At 43.6% G+C, this 19,514-nt stretch overlaps 1 protein-coding gene across 1 annotated transcript; it reads left to right on the top strand.

Moving 5' to 3' along the window:
• Positions 1-563: 563 nt before the first annotated feature.
• P2RY11 (purinergic receptor P2Y11) lies at positions 564-8,620 on the top strand. The gene is made up of 2 exons (XM_032211448.1): positions 564-651; positions 7,467-8,620. The coding sequence occupies exon 2, from the start codon at positions 7,468-7,470 to the stop codon at positions 8,416-8,418; it is 951 nt and encodes a 316-aa protein (XP_032067339.1). The 5' UTR covers positions 564-651; position 7,467; the 3' UTR covers positions 8,419-8,620.
• The last annotated feature ends 10,894 nt before the right edge of the window (positions 8,621-19,514 follow it).

Genomic DNA, 19,514 nt, shown 5'->3' with positions numbered 1-19,514 from the left:
TTTAGCAACAACAGCCTGAGACCAGGGTCCTGACAACTCTCGCCATCTGGCCTTGGAGTGGAACTAATAGGGCCGGAAGGAGGGATCGCTGTGACGTAGTGGACCCTCCTTCCCCAGTAATGCCTAGCCCTAAAGTTCCCGCCGTACCTGCTCCTCCCCGTCATGACCATAATGTTCCGACCCACCCCCGTGTCTGTAGCCCCCATTCCCTCCCATAGCCGCTGCTCTCTCCGGCAGGCCATTTACATCAAACATTCTAGGACTGGGGGTGGGCCTGGGCCCCCTAAGACTTCTGCAAAGCACTCAGTGGAGGAGGCGCCAGGTTGTAGTCCCAGTCCTTTCAAACGTACACATCCATTTACTCAAACAATCCCCACGTAATAGTTAAAAACACAAAATACAATAATAATAGGTTAATAAAAAGTGGGATCATTCACTCAATCACACACATAACCCATGCACTCCCCATACGAGTTAAAAATTGCGCAACTGTGCAAATTTTAGTCATGATTCATCTACTTCCTGCTGCAGTTTCAGAATCTACATGATAATACACTACCACACTTTGAATACGGACTTCACAACTTCTTTGCAGTAAGGGAAAATACAACTGACTCTCTTCTACGTGGAATCGACTGGAAGCTGGATCAGGTATATGTGCATCGGGATACTATTTAAATAGCTACTGCACTCTCTGTCTTAGTGTTCTCCAAATGTATTTGTTTACACCCCTCACTATTTCCAACAACTTTGGCTGGAGATTATGAGAATTGTAGTTTTACAAAACGGGGGCAAGTTGGAGAACACTGATGTAACGCTTCCTATTTCCTTTTCTTAGTTTTCATTTTATTCTTTTCACTTTGTTTCACCTTGTTCCATGTATATGTATGTCTTTTAACCCTGCGCCCGGTTATCTGAAGTATTGAAGAATGTATCTTGCTAAATTCTAGCAGTGGATAAGCTGGGAAGGTTCCACCACAAAACCGCGGACGACAAAATCGCGGACGACGAAAGCGCGTATGTGACGTCATCACAGCGCGACAAAAAAGATCAAAAAATGTAAAAATAAAGCGAAAACCTTACCCTAACCCCCCCAAACCTAACCCTTAACCTAACCCTAAACCTAACCCTTAACCTAACCCTAAACCTAACCCTAAACCTAACCCTTAACCTAATGAAAAACCTAACGCTAACCCTTAACCTAACGCTAAATGTAACGCTAACGCTCTAAACCTAACCCTAACCCTAACCCTTAACCTAACCCTAAACCTAACCCTAAACCTAACCCTTAACCTAACGAAAAACCTAACGCTAACCCTTAACCTAACGCTAAACGTAACGCTAACGCTCTAAACCTAAACCTAACCCTTAACCTAACCCTAACCCTTAACCTAACGCTTACCTTTATGTGAATCGGCTTGCTGTAATTTAATTTTTATTTCAATTTTTCGATCTTTTTCGTCGCGCTGTGATGACGTCACATACGCGATTTCGTCGACCGCGCTTTTGTGGAACGCGGTTTTGACGGGTCATGGCTGGGAAAGGTGGCAACCAGAATAATACAGGAAGTCTGTCTCTAATGCTAAAACTTTGTCATCAGATGATATATCCTAGATACTACGACCAAATCAAGGCTTTCAGAATATATCAGAGTTGGAAGGGACCTTGGAGGTCTTCTAATCCAACCCCCTGCTCAAGCAAGGGACCCTATACTATTTCAGACTGGTCTCTGTTCAGTCTCTTTTTGAAATCCTTCAGCGATGGAGCATCCACAACGTCTGAAGATAGGTTGTTCCATTAGTTGATTGTTGCCACTGTCAGGAAATTGCTTCTCTCCTTGATTAGTTTCCATTCATTGCTTCTTGTTCTGTCTTCTGGTGCTTTGGGAAATTGGTTGACAACTCCCCACTACCACCACCTTCTTTGTGGCAACCTTTCAAATGTTGGAACATTGCTATCACGTCTCACCTGATCCTTCTTTTTTTACTAGACTAGCTATAACCAATTCCTGCAACTGTTCATCATGTTAGCAATAGCAATAGCAGTTACCAGCCCTCTCTAAGCGGTTTACAGAGTTAACATATCGCCCCCACAGTCTGGGTCCTCATTTCACCCACCTCGGAAGGATGGAAGGCTGAGTCAACCCTGAGCCGGTGAGATTGTTTTAGTCTCCAGTCCCCTAATCATCTTTGTTCTTTTCTGCATTTTCCCAAAAGGTTTCGGGATTCTATTAGTCAATATGCCCTTTATTTCCTATGTTTCTTTGTCTCCTTGATTTTATTGCTCTTTTTTCCAATGCTGCAAGTGAGTCTTTGAAGGTAGAATAGCTTAGATTTTTTTGGTGGCGGGGGGAGGGAAGGGAGGTGTCTCTGACCATTTGGGGTATTTGTAAGTATGATATGCTGGAATATACAGTTGGAGAAGAAGTGGTGGTGGGGGGATCGTGGCAATCGCACAATGGCTTCCCAGGGAGCAGACAACACATTTCCAAAAGAGGGGCCCGCAATAAGAGATTGTGCAGCCCTGGACTGGATGAGGGAGGGAAGGCGGAAAAGATTCAGGGTTGCAGTCAGTCAGACCTTCCAACTTCTCATGGAAAAAAAATATCTCACAAAATTGAAAGATCTGATTGAACTTTTTTTTTTTTTACTAGTAGTCCCACAGTCTTCTTTTGCGTGACCCGACAAATGCGCGCATGACAAAAGCGCGCCAACAAAACCGCTGCGAGAAAACCGCGATGTCGAAATCGCGCCCACAACAGCGTGCCGACAAAACCCCGTGCCCACAAAAGTGCGATTAGGGTTAAGGTAAGGGTTAGGGTTAGAGTTAGGTTCAGGGTTAGGGTTAGGGTTAGGGTTAGGTTTAGGATTAGGGTTAGGATTAGGGTTAGGGTTAGGGTTATGGTTATTACGTTGTTTTCGCGTTGTTTGTTGAAGGCGCACTTTTGTCAGAGCGCTGTTGTTGGCGCGCTGTTGTCAGCCCGCTGTTGTCTGTGCGATTTCGACGTCGTGGTTTTCTTGCCGCGGTTTTGTCGGCGCGCTTTTGTTGTGCGCGCATTTGTCGGTGAACCTTCTTTTGTTGCCCTGCATGCAGCAGCGGAGAACGGAGCTGGAAAGCAGGTTAATGAAGGGATGCTTTGGGGAAGTGAGAGGAGCTGGGTGGGAGTTGGAAAGCAGGGGGCAAGGAACCCCCCCCCCAAGGGCTCTAGGCAACCAGTGGTGGAATGGGAGTGGCGGCAAGCAGCGCCCGCTGGGTGAAATGGGGACGAGGCTACTCCGGCTGCCAGCGCCTCACTCCATCAACATCAGGGCTCTGCAGGCCGGGTGGCCAAGGATACTGTTGGTGCTTCGTCCCCCACCCACTGCCTTGTTTTGTCTTCTACCGGCCCCTATTGCCTTGCTTAGTGGCCACGGCACCAGTGCATTGCTCAGCTTCCTGCTTCATGATGGTGAACAAGAAGAAGCTTCGTCCTCCACCCCCACCTCGTTTCGTCCTCCACCCACCCATCCTGACTGCCTCGCTTAGTGACCTCTGCCTTATGTCGGCAGCAACCAGACAGAATGGATGGGCAGCCAGCTGCACAGGCTCTTAAGTCAGGCTTACTTTAGGGGTAGGGTTTATATTTGGTTCAGGCATGAAAATCGGACTAGTTGCATTTTTGGGGGGTAACATGGTATTAAGTTAGAAGATTATAGCTTTAATCTGGTAAATTTATATCAGCTAGGTGTCAGAAAATAAAAACATGGACTCAATTGGATTTCATTCACATTCAAGCTCAGATCCTACATATCCCGTGTCATTAATCCTATTGAACCAAACAACAGAAATTTTCCAGCTACAGTTTCAGTAGAATACATTATTTGTAGATAGTATCATCAGACAGAACTATTTGCATAGGTTGAAGGGAAAATGGAAGATAATCAAATACTTTGGTTCAATGGCATAGACAAACTAAAGACAACATAAGAAATTGATATTCAAGTCATTTTAGGGAGCACAGGTCAAATTTAAATTCACTGCCACAGCACAAAAGCTATAATGAATACATTAGATGCATTAATGTACTAAAACTATTAAACAAAAGCGTGACCTGTCAAAGGCGCGCCCGACAAAAGCGCGCCTACAAAACCGCGGCGAGAAAAGAGTGACGTCGAAATCGCGCCCACAGAAGCGCGACGATAAATGCGCGCCAACGAAAGCACACTATCAACAAACCACGCGAAAACAAGGTAATAACCCTAAGGATTAGGGTTAGGTTTAGGGTTAGGGTTAGGGTTAGGATAAGGGTTAGGGTTATTACCTTGTTTTCGCGTAGTTTGTTGATAGCGCACTTTCGTCGGCGCGCATTTATCGACGCGCTTCTGTGGGCGTGATTTAAACTTCGCTCTTTTCTCACCACGGTTTTGTCAGCACGCTTTTGTCGAGCGCGCATTTGTCGGTGAACCAAACAAAAGTGCCTAATGTAGTTTTTGGCTGATCTAAAATCCAGAGCTTGCTTCTAACCAGAAAAGAAAAAACAAATTATGGGAAATTACAAAGAAAACTGCATAGTCTAAAACATCAGAAGATCAAATGTGAAAAAAAGATAAGAGAGCTGCTTTGATGAAACCAGTAGGCAGAATAATTGCTTGTGAATACATCATATGGCGAGTTAAGAATTTATGAAATTGAAATTTTGAAATTTAATAAAATTTGTATGCCGCCCAATCCCGTAGGACTTTGGGCGGCTTACAGAAATGAGATAAAAAATTTAAAAAATTAAAATTAAAAATACAGTTATTAAAATTACACACCATCCATTCTGTCTAGGTGGGGCTGGAAATTGATCAACAGCCCCAGGCCTGCCAGAACAGCCAGGTTTTGGACTATTATTGATAAATTGTTTGTAATAGGGGATGAATGGCCAATTTTAAAGCACACACCAGAAAGAGACTATATTTAAATCATTGGAATAAGCCTTTAAAATTGAGCAAAGCAAGCATTAGGGGTAACAATATTCTTCCTTTCTACAAGACCAACTTAAAAATGGAATCATAACCTGTAAGATAAGGAGAAGAGTCTTTTCAAAATTTCTAAATAGCTCTTTGCTGGGGCATTTGGTTATCTTGTGGAACTCCTGTGGTTTATGGAGTGCCTGTTTGAGATCTACGAATACTGAAATGATTATTATTATTTTTTTGTTATTTGTAATACATTGGCATAGTAGTTAAAGGCATCAGGCTAGAAATTGGGAGATTGTGACTTCCTAATCCTGCCTTTGGCTCAAAGCCAATCTGGCAACCTTGGGGCAGTCACTCACTCTCAACCCCGGGAAGGAGGCAAGGGGAAACCACTTCATTTGTTCAGCTAAAGCATTTTTAGACTAAAGGCCAAGAATCCTTTATGTCTTAGAATGCTTGTATAAATAAAATATTTAGCATATTCTGTGTGAAATAAAAAAGCCTATCATTATTTATAAATGATTGTTAAAATACACTAAATTATATGTTTGAAAGTTTAGGGAGGCACCAAATAAGAATTGGAATTTGTATTTCATGAATATTGATGGAAGACTATTTTGGCATGTATATATTTTCAAAGAGGCATGCCAGTTGCATACGATTTACAATAAAAATATTATTTCCCTTGGATTATACTTTTTTTTTCTGGAAGAAACTGATCAGTTCAATTAGTGGTTGGAGATCTGTTTTGACCCCCCTCGTCCCACACCAACACACACTCCGAGCCAAAGGTAAGTTATGGCATTTAATTAACAGACAGACAGGTCCTTGGCAGCAAACCGGCACAGACAAGCTTGGGCAGCAATCCAGCACAGATAAGCCGTGGCAGCAATCCAGCCTGCCAAGCTCACAATAATGTTCTCCGACATTAGTTCCTGCGTTGACTTCTGCAAAAGGGGTGTGTGCACAAGCAGTCCTTTTATAGTCTGGAGAGGAGCCTAATGACCACCAGCTGAGTGCAATTACTCCTGTAACTGTGTAACTGTTCCTGACGCCTATTAGCTCTTCGGTGCCGGGCATCCAGAAACAACTCACCGCTGACCTCAGGCTCACTCTCCCTTGTCTCCTCCCCACTGGTCCAAGGCTCAGGCACCTCCTGGTGGCCAACCAGCCTCTCTGCGCCCTGCTCGGAGTCGGAACTCTGTCCAGGGTCCTCCACATCCTCCAGAGCTGACTCAGAGGGCCCCTCGCTGTCGGAGTCTGGTGGCAGCTCCAACGGCTCCTGCTGGGCCACAACAGAGATGTGATGTCAAAGACATCACAGGTGGTTCTCGTTTAACAACCACTCTTTCAGCGATTGTTCAAAACTTGCTACAGCACTGAACAGAATGGTAGGCCTGACTGGTCATCAAAGTTCCAGCTGGCGAAGCACCCCCACTGTTCTGCAATCATGATCTGCGTGCTCAGGGTTAGGGTTAAGACACTTCGATTTCCGATCTTTGCCGCATCCCATGGTCACACAGTTTTGATTTGCGACTGTCCCTACTGGTTTCCCTCAAACAAAGTCAGTGAAGAAGCCAGCAGGGTTGAAAGCTACTTGACATCCTGCATGATCCTTTCTTAAGGTCAGTAACCAGCGAAGGACAGTGGAAGGACTATTCCATATTTCAAATATCTATTGTTTAGCTGCTGACGTTCTCGTTTTTTTTAAATCGTCAACAAATTGATTTACTGTGTGTATTAATTTGCATAGCAGATCATGAATGGTAAAACTAGTTCTAACTATACAGTAGATGCCAGTTGTTTTGTGATTGTTTTCTCTCTTTCTATTTTCCATATTTTTATATAACCATCCTAATCATTCTGTATTAGGCTTACCGGAAATTCTGTTTATCAAATAAGCATCTATTCCAAGGGAGAAAAAAAAAAAAAAAGCTCAAGGGAGTCACTTATTTTTTTAAGAGAGCTGCAGTTGAAGTGATAGGTGTCAACATTTCTGATAATATGCTCCTTCATGTTCTCTGCCTGTAGTCCAGTGGTGGGTTTCAAAATTTTTTCGAACCTACTCTGTGGGTGTGGCCTCCTTTGTGGGAGTGGCTTGCCTCCCATGTGACCTGGTGGGAGTGGCTTGTCGGCCATGTGTTCTCTCTCTCTCTCTCTCTCTCTCTCTCTCTCTCTCCTTCTTTTTCTCTCTGTCCCTTTTTCCTTTTTTCTTTCATCTCTCTCTCACTTTTTCTTTCTTTTTTCTTTTTTCTTTCTTCCTTCCTTCCTTTCTCTTTCTCTCTCTGTGTGAGTCTGTGTGTGTGTGGGGGGGGGGGGAAGTGCTGGGTTTCAAAAAATTTTGGAACCTCTTCTGTAGGTGTGGCCTGCTTTCCGGGTCCACTGGTGGAACCTCTTCTATAACCGGTTCGGTAGATTTGACGAACCGGTTCTACCGAACTGGTGCGAACCGGTAGGAACCCACCTCTGCTGTAGTCAACAGGTAGTCTTGGAAGCCTCTCATCTCCTTTATCCTGCTTTATCTAGGATGGAGACTGGGACAGAAGACCTGGACTACTTCCAAGAAAAATTGTGGGTCGTCATAGTTCTGCAGTTCATTTTCGCAGTTTTGGGGAACGGCTTTACAATCTACCACTTTGTGGCATGGGAACGCACCTGGCATCCTGGCATGATCTTCTCCTTCAACCTGGCACTCTCTGACCTCTTCTATGCCATCTCCTTATTGCCCTTGGCTACTTACTACTTCCCCCCCAAGAACTGGAGTTACGGCTGCCTTTTGTGCAAGTTGGATCGCTTCGTCTTCTTCGTCAACTTGTACGGCAGCACCTTCTTCATCGCTTGCATCAGCCTGAACCGCTACATTGCCGTCGTCCATCCCTTCTTTGCCCGTGAGCGCGTCGAACCCTTCCACGCCAAAGTTGTCAGCGGGGTGATGTGGTTGCTCGCGATAGCCATCTCGGCCCCTGTCCTTCATTTCACCACCCTGGATCTTAAAGGCAACGCAACCCTCTGCCTGGGAAGCGCTCCTAAGTCGCAATTCCCTGCGTATCAACCCTACAGCTGGTTCCTCCTCGCTGTGGGCTGCGGGCTGCCTTTCGTCCTGACCCTCTTTTCCTGCGTGGCCATCGTTTGCGCTGTTAGACGCAGCCATGGCACCACCAGGGATGAAAAGTGTAAAGTGATGATACTGATTTCCACGGTTGTGCTCCTTTATGCCCTGTTTTACTGGCCCTTTCACATCTTTCGCAATTTGAATTTTTATTATCGGGCGAAGGACAACAGGAACAAGACCATTTACATCACTTACCAAATCACTAGGATCCTAGTGAACTTCCATGTTTGCATCCACCCATTCATCTACGCAGCTCTAGCTAAGAACATGCCCAAAGGTTGCTGTAAGGCTTTACAGAGGCAGAAACAGCTGCAAGGGAAAGAGAAGCATCTGGAATTGCAACCAGCCCCCTTCGATGACTACTGAAACCAATGATGAAAATACACTTGGCTAGTAGTTAGTTTTGCTATTTGCTGACAAGCTGTCCTCTGCTGTATATTTTCTACTAAAGGTAAAGGTTTCCCTGTCAGTCATGTCAGTCATGTCTAGGGCACCATCATCTCCATTTCTTGGCTAAAGGAGCCAGCATTACAGTGGTGGGTTTCAAAAATTGTTCGAACCTACTCTGTGGGTGTGGCCTCCTTTGTGGGAGTGGCTTGCCGCCCATGTGACTGGATGGGAGTGGCTTGCCGCCCATGTGACCGGATGGGAGTGGCTTGCCGCCCATGTGACCGGATATGAAGATGCCGACGACACTTGTCAGAACCACCTTAAATTGCCTCACACACTGGCATGCATAAGAATAGGATGCAAACTTGTTTTTTAAAAGGCATCTTTGGTTTGCGTTAAAACAACTTCAACACACACAATGTTCTGATTGCACCACAAACGCAGTAGTCATCCTTACCTTTCACAGAGGCACTGAGTTTTATAAATATGAGCCTGATAGTGTATTATAATCATATCCAAGGACCAGTGGTGGGTTTCAAAAAATGTTGGAGCCTCTTCTGTAGGTGTGGCCTGCTTTCCGGGTCCACTGGTGGAACCTCTTCTAACCGGTTCGGTAGATTTGACGAACCGGTTCTACCGAATAGGTGCGAACTGGTAGGAACCCACCTCTGTGGTGGGCGGTAGGGATTTGCTATGACTCTGCTTTATAAATTTTATAAAGTAAAGTTACTTCCCTACTTTATAAATCACCATGACTGTGGAACCGGTGGGCGGTTAGAAAATTTTATTACTAACAGAGATACAAAAGTGGGCGGTAGGTATAAAAAGGTTGACTACCCCTGATTTAAAGGAACCAAGCAAGAATCTGCCCTTTCACTTCTGCTTTTTGATATTTATGTGGAGCCTCTGGCTTGTGCTTTAGAGAACATGGAGTAGTACATACTTGAACATAAGATGGTTCTCTTTAACATTATATCATGGTGCAAATTTCAGTCCTTTCAACCGCATATTTTCCCACTCTTCCATCTGTATATTATAACCATATTTGAATTCCATTTTGTCACACATTAATTTGTTATGTTTCAAATGTCAATAAATGTTTATACATTTTAAGAAGCACATGTTCATTATTACACAAGTCCATTTCACCACCTTACAATATTCAATAAATTCTTTTACCTACTTTAATTTTTTTTTCCATATCTGTTTTTATTTATTTTTAAACATAAACCAATATTTAAAAAAAAATGATCTCATCCATTACATACAGCATGTCATTTGGTTACAAGTGTTTTTGCATCCATATTCTCAATTACATTTATAATCACAGATTTTTCATCTAATATAAGTAAATATCTCACTTTCATTGTACAGTGTATATTCAATTACAATTAATATTTTTTTCAATAAACCTAATTCCCTTACATTCTTGATTGTCTGTTTAATAACAATATACCTTTATATAATCACAGATCCCAATATGAAAGAGATTTACCAACCATTTATATTTGTATATCACTGTTTTCAATTATGTATAATTCCACCAATCACCTATCGAGTATGCTTATGTTCATTATTGTCCTTGTACATCATACATTCAAACAGAGATGATATTCCTTCATTTTTCAACATTATAACATAGCACAAATTTCAATCCTTTCAACCACATATTTTCCCACTCTTCCATCTGTATATTATAACCATATTTGAATTCCATTTCATCACACATTAATTTGTTATGTTTCAAATGTCAATAAACGTTTATACATTTTAAGAAGCACATGTTCATTATTACACAAGTCCATTTCGCCATCTTACAATATTCAATAACATAATTCTTTGACCTACTTTAAATTTTTCAGATAAAACTATTTACAAACACGTCCCTATCTCATCAGTTATTCTCTTGGTTTTATTCTGTCTTCCCCAGGACAAAATTGCTAGCCATTTTTAAGAGACTTGCTTCATGATATCACTTGTGTCACACCCCCACTGACTTTCTCAGTCTCTCACTCATGGCTCTGAGGTTCACCAAAATGCTCCGAGCCTTGGCAAACATGCCAAGGAGTGAGACTGTCCTTGCAGATCGAAGATGGGCACATTTCGTCACTAGCACAATTATGCCAACACATTTTCTTGCCAACTCATTAAAATGACTGTGAGGAAATGGATTGGATTGGATTTATTAAATTTATAGGCCACCCAATCCCGAAGGACTCCGGGCGGCTTACAGAAAATAGATTTTAAAAAAGAGTTAAAAACAAACAGAGGAAAATAAATTAAAAGAAGCACATCATGCACCCAGTCTAATCGGGGCTGGACCTCAGTCAAGAGGTCAACAGCCCCAGGCCTGCCGGAATAGCCAGGTTTTGATAGCCTTTCGGAAGGCCATGAGAGTGGGCAGGGTCCGGATCTCTGGGGGTAGTTCATTCCATAGGGTCAGAGCGGCTACAGAGAAGGCCCTCCTCCGAGGAGCCGCCAGCCGACATTGCCTGCCTGATGGCACCTGGAGAAGGCCCACCCTGTACGATCTTATCGGTCGTTGGGAGGTGTGCGGCAGAAGACGGTTTCGTAGATATCCGGGTCCTAGGCCATGTAGGGCTTTAAAGGTAATAATCAGCACCTTGAATCGTGCTTGGACTACAGAATATTTATCCCTTTGGTACTTTAATTGTAGTTACGAGCTCTCACAGCCTTCAGATGCTGCTAGTCTTAGCAATATTTTGCAATTGTACAGCATATGGAGACTTGAGTCAAAGGATTTATCTGATCATACAAAAGGAAAGCAATCCGCAATACTTCCCGCTTCAAAGAGAGCCCTGGCGATGAGGATGCTTTCACTGGGTGTCTGTGGTTAAAACCAGCTTATCAAGCATGTTTTTTTTCCAGGAAGGAAATGGTTTTTCATGCCAGAATTCTTGCAGGCCCTTAGGCAGAAAAGTGTTCAGCGGAGACATGTTTCCCTTGTGCATTTTTAAAGAGTTTTAGGGGGGGGGGAAACTTCATTTCTATTTAAAATTAACAGTAACTGAATGATCCCAAGATGAGACAATAGCAATAGCAATAGCAGTTAGACTTATATACCGCTTCATAGGGCTTTCATCCCTCTCTAAGCGGTTTACAGAGTCGGCATATTGTCCCCCAACAATCCGGGTCCTCATTTTACCCACCTCGGAAGGATGGGAGGCTGAGTCAACTTTGAGCCGGTCAGGATCAGACTGTGGGTAGAGTTAGCCTGCAATACTGCATTCTAACCACAAGGAAGGAACGAAGGAAACTATCAATAGCAATAGCAGTTAGACTTATATACTGCTTCATAGGGCTTTCAGCCCTCTCTAAGCGGTTTACAGAGTCAGCATATTGCCCCCAACAACAATCCGGGTCCTCATTTTACCCACCTCGCAAGGATGGAAGGCTGAGTCAACCTTGAGCTGGTGAGATTTGAACAGCCGAACTGCAGAACTGCAGTCAGCTGAAGTAGCCTGCAGTGCTGCATTTAACCACTGCGCCACCTCGGCTCGACAAAAGAAATGGGAAATAGCAACATGCATATGTCTTGTTTAAATTACAGAAAAATGACCATGGACAATAGTGTATTACTTTTTTCTCACCACACTACCTTGTATATGGAAACACACACACTTTCTTGTTGGGCCTATAATACAACACATTTGGAAAGCATCTGGATGAGAAATGGTTTATTTCACAAATTTGGACGAATAACTTTGCAACTCACCTAGTATCGGTTAAGGCTCCACTAGAAACCAGAGGACCGTGAATTCTAGTCCCCCAACTTAGGCTCAAAGCCAGCTGCATGATTCTGGGCCAGTCCCTCTATCTGGGCCCTAGGAAGGAAGCAATGGCAAGCCACTTCCCAAAAAAAGTTCCCAAGAAAACTGCAAAGAAAACTTCAGAGTTGCCAGGAGTCAACACTGACCCGGAGACATTACAAAAAGTATCCCCATTGTATGTCCATACCCTCAGTTTTTTTTTACTACCGGTTTGCTCGTGTGCGCGACACTTCTGCACATGCGCAGAAATGTCCAGGTGGGCGGAGCCTCCTGCCGCTACCACTACCGGTTCGCCCGATCTGAGCCGGCAGAAACCCACTTCTGCTATATGACTAAAAGTGCATCAAAAGATGTTTAGGGGGGTGATGTCAATTCAGAGTTTTGAAGATCTGTTCTAAGCCCACACTCTCCTCTCCATCCGGTCCCTCCACTGCTATCAGGGGTCCTGACAAGGATTTTTAACCTCTTCCTGCAACAGGCTAGAGTCCCATCATGCTTGAAAGCAGCCACAATTATCCCAGTTCCGAAAAAAGCAGCCATAAAAAGCTTGGATGCCTCTTGCACTGACGTCTATAGCGATGAAGTGCTTTGAGAGATTGCTCCTACAACACCTCAGGTCCTGCCTTCCACCAAATTTTGATCAACACCGGTTTGCTTATAGAAACAACAGGTCGACAGGGGACGCCATCACCACTGCTCTACATATTGCACTGAGCCACCTTGAGAAATCTGGGGATTATGTCAGGATGTTTTTATAGACTATAGCTCGGCCTTTAACACCATCTTACCAGGAATTCTCATTGAAAAGTTGACTGACTTGAATTTCCCTCCCTTCAATTGTGAATGGATCAAAGATTTCCACAAACAGTAAGGGTTGGGTCCTTTACATCTTCCACGCTGAAGCTCAGCACAGGCTCCCCTCAAGGCTGTGTGCTCAGCCCATGCCTGTACTCTCTGTATACATATGACTGCATATCCTCTGATCCATCCAATATCCTAATAAAGTTTGCAGACGACACAACAGTGCTGGGTCTCATAACTGGAGGGGACAAATCAGCATACAAGGGAGAAGTCCAGAAGATATCCACATGGTGCTCAAGAAACAACTTACATCTAAATACTAGTAAGACAAAGGAGATGGTGTTAGATTTCCGGAAGCACAGAGAGGAACCTGCCCCACTGTATATCGAGGGGTGCTGTGTGGAGGGGGCTTCCTCTTTGAAATTCTTGGGAGTGCTTAGTAGTCAAGATCTCACCTGGAAAAACAACACATCCCTGGTGATTGGAAAGGCCCAACAGATACTTCATTTCCTTAGAGTCCTGCGAAAAAATCAGGTGGAACAACGGCTGATGACCTCTTTCTATCAGTCCACCATAGAAAGTGTCCTCACATATTGTATTACAGTATGGTGTGCTGGTTTAACAGCTGCGGACAGGAAGGCACTACAGAGAGTGATCAATTCGGCACAAGAAAGCATTGGTTGCCCTCTGACACCATTGGATGACATCGCCAGGCCTCGCTGCTTTAGCAGAGTAAGGAAGATACTCAGAGATGATTCACACCCTGGTCAGTGTCTCTTTGCACTTCTACCATCGGGCAGAAGACATCGAAGCATAGCCAGGCGAACAAACAGGTTTAAAGTTTCTATCCTTGGGCTGTGAGACTTTTAAATACAACCACAATCACTCCATGCACACGCTAGGTTTTTTTTTCTTTCTTTTTTCGTTTCTGTTCTAATTTTGCACCAGTGAGGTTAAAACCAATTTCGTTGTATTTAAGTACAATGACAAATAAAGATCATACTTATACTTATGTTCAACATGTTTTTGGCTTTCGTGTCTCCTACAGTCTCTGTAGTCCTGTGAGAATGACTAGACCTATTACCAAGACATGGAGCTAAATGAATTAAGAGTCCTCAGTTCCAGAAGTATGTTAGGTTAATAACTTACTTTTGATAATTTCCCTATGTAATGAGGAGGTAAGGGCTACTCCTAAAAATTAGGGTTAACTCTTCTGGGTGAACTTTCTACCTGACCATCTGTCTCTTTTGATTATAAACATATATTGTTCAACTCCATGATGGATGTGTTAGGTAGGGATGTTGAGGATCTTGAGCCGTGGTGGCACAGTGGTTAGAGTGCAGTACTGCAGGCTACTTCTGCTGACTGCTGGCTGCCTGCAATTTGGCAGCTCAAATCTCACCAGGGCTCAAGATTAACTCAGCCTTCCATCCTCCCAAGGTGGGCACAATGAGGATCCAGATTGTTGGGGGGCAATATGCTGACTCTGTAAACTGCTTAGAGAGGGCTGTAAAGCACTGTAAAGTGGTATGTAACTCTAAGTGTTATGGCTATTGCTATCTTGTCCACCCTACATCCCAACATTATAATTGAGGTGGGTGCTAAGGCAGGTTATTACTCTAATCTAAAGCTGAAGCAAGAGCAATGCCCAGGGAGGAGGGGACATGTCTACAGTAGCCTCAAATAGTCAGTGGGAGCAAGGAAGATGCCAACCTCTGTACATCATCACTAACATCATCAATGAGGCATCACAGATTCTACAGCAAGACTTGTACTGGGAGAAGCATGAGATGCTATTTTAAAAGTGGCCTAGCTAAAGATTAATTGAGCTGCGGCTGTGAGGGCTGCAGATGAGCAAAGGTGGCATTTTGAGGACATGAAACACAGCTAATGAGGCATATTTCTGCTGCAATTAGTGGAATGTGAAGGCAGGCCCTCCTAGCAGACTTGTTAACATTTAATACTGTGCCAGGAAAGACTGAACAGATGTTTGACATGCTCATCAAAAGATATAACATGGCATCTGGCTAACGGGCAAAAGTCAAGTACCATTTATCCTCTATGGTGGTAAAAGTCCCCTCCCCATCCTCCAAAACACATGTAAACTGCATTCATTACCAAATCTATGGGGTCATGGTATGGCTAGCATGATGATTTAGTGGGAAGGGATAAATAATAAGTTCGTCCAGATGGGTTTATCAAAACAGCTCAATGTCATGCTGTAATTTCCAGTGCCTGCCTTTTTTCCTTTGACCTGTCTTTGAAATGTTGTAGGTCAAAGGGGGTACAAGTTGTGGTTCCTCCTTTTTAACAAGGCTCTCAGCAAGTTGCCAATGCTTTGCTAGGAGTTTTGTATATACTGTTTTGTTCTGACCCCTTCTCCGAACAGGAACGAAAGCCAAAACAGACGTACGAAAGAATGTTTTAATCAGTCCAGGCCAGTGGTGGGTTTCAAAATTTTTTGGCACCTACTGTGGCCTCCTTTGTGGGAGTGGTTTGCCGGCCATGTGACCTGGTGGGAGTGGCTTGCCAGCCCCCCCCTCTCTCTTTCTTTCCTTTTGTCTCTCTGTCCCTTTTTTCTTTTTTTCTTTCATCTCTCTCTCTCACTCTTTTCTTTCTCTTTTCTTTCTTTCTTTATTATTTCTTCCTCTCTTTCTCTGTCTGTCTGTCGGTCTGTGTGTGTGTGTGTGTGGCAGTGGTGGGTTTCAAAAATTTTTGGAACTTCTTCTGTAGGTGTGGCCTGCTTTCCGGGTCCACTGGTGGAACCTCTTCTAACCGGTTCGGTAGATTTGACGAACCGGTTCTACCGAATAGGTGCGAACTGGTAGGAACCCACCTCTGGTCCAGGCTCTTGTTGGCTGCGAGCCCAAAATAAACAAAGATAATCGCTCTGGCAAAAGTCCTATAACTTCACTGCAAACACTGCAAACAGGCTTCTCTAATCAAGCCACCTATACCAGTTGGTTTCTCTCGATTTGTGGACGCCAACGAGAACGTTGACTTCTGCAAGAAGGGCGTGTCACCAGCAGTCTCTTTTATAAGCAGGAGGGGAATCTTAACAAGCAACAGCTGCTCGTAATCACCTCCTTCCTGTAAGAACTTAGTTGTTCTTTATGCCAATCAACCCTTCGCCTGCGTGCATCCCGAAACAACTCACAGGAGGTTTCTGTATCCTTCTCTCTTGTCTCCTCACCACTGATCCAAGACTCAGTCGTCACCTGGGGACCAACCAGTCTCTCTGCGCCCTGCTCGGAGTCAGAACCCTGTCCAGGGTCCTCCACATCCTCCAGGGCCGAATCATAAGACCCCTCGCTGTCGGAGTCTGGCGGCAGCTCCAACGGCTCCTGCCGAGCCACAACACTGTTTTACCATTTTCATCTATATATATGTGATCTGTATCTTGGAAGTGATTTGGTTGTCTTAGGTGAGCCAGGTTTGGGCCACAAGAAGTTTTTTTTTTAAGTAATCTTTATTGGTTATACTTTTTTTTTAATGGGACATACAAATACAGCTTTAAACATACAAACCCTCTCCCCTCACTCCCCTCGACAGTCGCTCACAGCCCAACATTCTTTTCTTCCACATTGTTTAGTCTCTAACCAGCATCTTCTTGTTACAAAATTCAGGGATCTATTACAATACCCATGTTCACTTTTAGTTCCCACTGTTAACAACTGCTATTTGACTTTCCCAGTTTTAAGTCCCTGCTGTTCTCTTTGTCGCCCACATATACCACTGGTTCCTGCCAGTGGTGGGATTCAAATAATTTAACAACCGGTTCTCTGCCCTAATGACCATCTGGGTAGGTGGGGCTTGGTGGTCATGTGATCATGTGGGCGTGGCCAACTCAATGTCACTCAGGTCGATGGATGCTTCACCTTAGCTGTTACAATGTAATAAGGGTTAACCGGAGAGGCAGTTTCTGTAAGCAGGGCAATAAAGATGAGGCTAGAAACAACACCAGAATGTTTCCTTCCTGCCTTCCTTACAGGATTAGCCCTGTAAAGTGGGGAAAAAAATAAAAGATTTCTTCCAACAATCGGTTCTCTGAACTACTTAGAAAGTTACCAACCAGTTCTCCCGAATAGGTGCGAACTGGCTGAATCCCACCACTGGTTCCAGCTAAGCTAATGTTCTGTTTCTCCTTTGTCCCTCAGCCAACCCATCATTCTGTCCATTTCTGCACACTCATAAATCTTTTCAATTATGGCATCTTCCGATGGTATGGTAGTAGATTTCCAAAATTGCGCATAGGTTATTCTTGCGGCCACAATTATATGTAGGCTCAAATGCCATAGAGATTTGCTCATGTTTTCTGGTTTTATGCTTAGTAAAAAATGTTGAAGGAAGGAAGAAGGAAGGACGGAAGGAAGGAAAACCTAAAGGTTGGATGAATCTGACATTTTTTTTTTTACTTTTGTCCTTTAGGTCTATAATGTCCCTTAAGATATTTCCTTACCCAGAAAACAGTCAGTCAGCATGTCTCTATCTGCTGGAACAACCTCTTTCCAGATGGCTATTTGGAGCTCACTTAAAAAGTTGTTTTAAATATGGCACCTCTCCTGGGGTTTGCATTAGGGTGGTGGGAAGCTTCTTGTAAGATTATACAATGTGCATCATTTGTTTTATTATTTAGTTTCTGTATTGTTTTCATTTTTATAAGCCACCCAAAGTTGTTGTTTTATACATTTTATACCCTAGGGTTTCCTGCTTGAGTTGGAGTAGCAGACCTCCAAGTTCCCGTCCAACTCTGTTATTCTGATAGATGACCATCTCAACTCTGGTCCTGTTTCTCCACACTGAACTTTGTCTTAAAAGAATGAGAGCCAGTTTTATATCACGATTAAGGTACCAATTATAAACCAACAAACCCTTCTTAGGCTCAAAGCCTTAAATCAGCCACACACTCAGCCTTAGAAAGCAGACAATGACAAACCACTTCTGAAATCTGGCCAAGGAAATTGAAGGGACTTTGTCCAGGAAGTCTTCAGAAATCAACACTGACTTAAAAGGACAAATAAAATAAGAAAACCCTCATCCCATAGCAAGCAATCTGATGAGCAACAGCTCCATCTGTTGGCCTCACAACTCATTCCAATTGGTTTTTGCTTTTGGATTGTCGTGCAATATGATCAGTGTGTCCTATGGGGTCATTATCTGTTCTGACCCACTCTCTTCCCACACCAACACACTCTGAGTCAAAGATACTTTCCGGAATTTATTAACAGACAGACAGGTCCTTGGCAGCAAGCTGGCACAGATTAAGGCTTGGCAGCAAACCAGCCTGCCAAGCTCACAAATTCTATTCTCTGACATTAGTTCCTGTGTTGACTTCTGCAAGAGGGGCGTATGCTCAAGCAGTCCTTTTTATAGTCTGGAGAGGAGCCTAATGACCACCAGCTGAGTGCAATTACCTCCTGTACTTGCACAACTGTTCCTGACGCCTATTAGCTCATTGGTGCCGGGCATCCAGGAACAACTCACTGCTGGCTTCCGGATCACTCTCCCTTGTCTCCTCCCTACGGTCCAAGGTTCAGGCGCCTCCTGGTGGCCAACCAGCCTCTCTGCACCCTGCTCGGAGTCGGAACCCTGTCCAGGATCCTCCACATCCTCCAGAGCCGACTCATAGGGCCCCTCGCTGTCGGAGTCTGGTGGCAGCTCCAACGGCTCCTGCTAGGCCACAATATTATCTATGCAACTCATCTCAATAGCAATATTCTGATGCAGAACACGTGGAACGTGGAGACACTCATTTCACTGCACTTTTTTTTTATAACTTTCTATTTTCCTTTACACCGTCTGCAAAATCTGTACCTTTTCCATCATAGGAAGGTGTTGCATTGATTAAATTGCAATTATTAATAATTTATTCCTTGCTCAATCCTTACTCCAATGGAATCATTAGTTTTGTCTCCTGGAAGGCGGGGTGACATGTTCATTGATTATTTTAGGAGGACATAGCACTGCAGTCTTTGAGTCTTTATTTGCTAAGCTCCCACGTAACTCTAATTTTGCTGATATATATGTAAGTATGTATGTGTGTGTGTATGTATGTGCGTGTGTGTGTATATATATATGTGTGTGTATATATATATATATATGTATCTATTAGATTTTTACAACCCCTGGTAAGCCCCAATTATGGGAGGAAGCTAACTGCTTCCAACATCTGTCAATTGGCTCGTCACAAGAGTCCATCACAACAGAAACACAATATTTTTACTGTTGCCTTTGTTATATTTGTGTTTTTTTTTTTTAATTTGTGCTGATAAATAAATAAAGGGAGACTAGTATAGATCTATTTCAAGCTATTTAGCTCTCATCAGCTAGCCATACCCTTACTGGGATTTGAACCTGGGCTATATTACATACTAGGCAAACTTCTTAGCCATTAGGCCACAGGCTCTTATCCGTTATCAGCGAAGCCAGGGTGAAAGGTATCTATTAGATTTTTACAACCCCTGGTAAGCCCCAATTATG

The sequence above is a fragment of the Thamnophis elegans genome, chromosome 2 (genome assembly GCF_009769535.1).
Source record: "Thamnophis elegans isolate rThaEle1 chromosome 2, rThaEle1.pri, whole genome shotgun sequence".
Taxonomy (NCBI): domain Eukaryota; kingdom Metazoa; phylum Chordata; class Lepidosauria; order Squamata; family Colubridae; genus Thamnophis; species Thamnophis elegans.
This window is presented reverse-complemented; position numbering and strand designations above follow the sequence as displayed.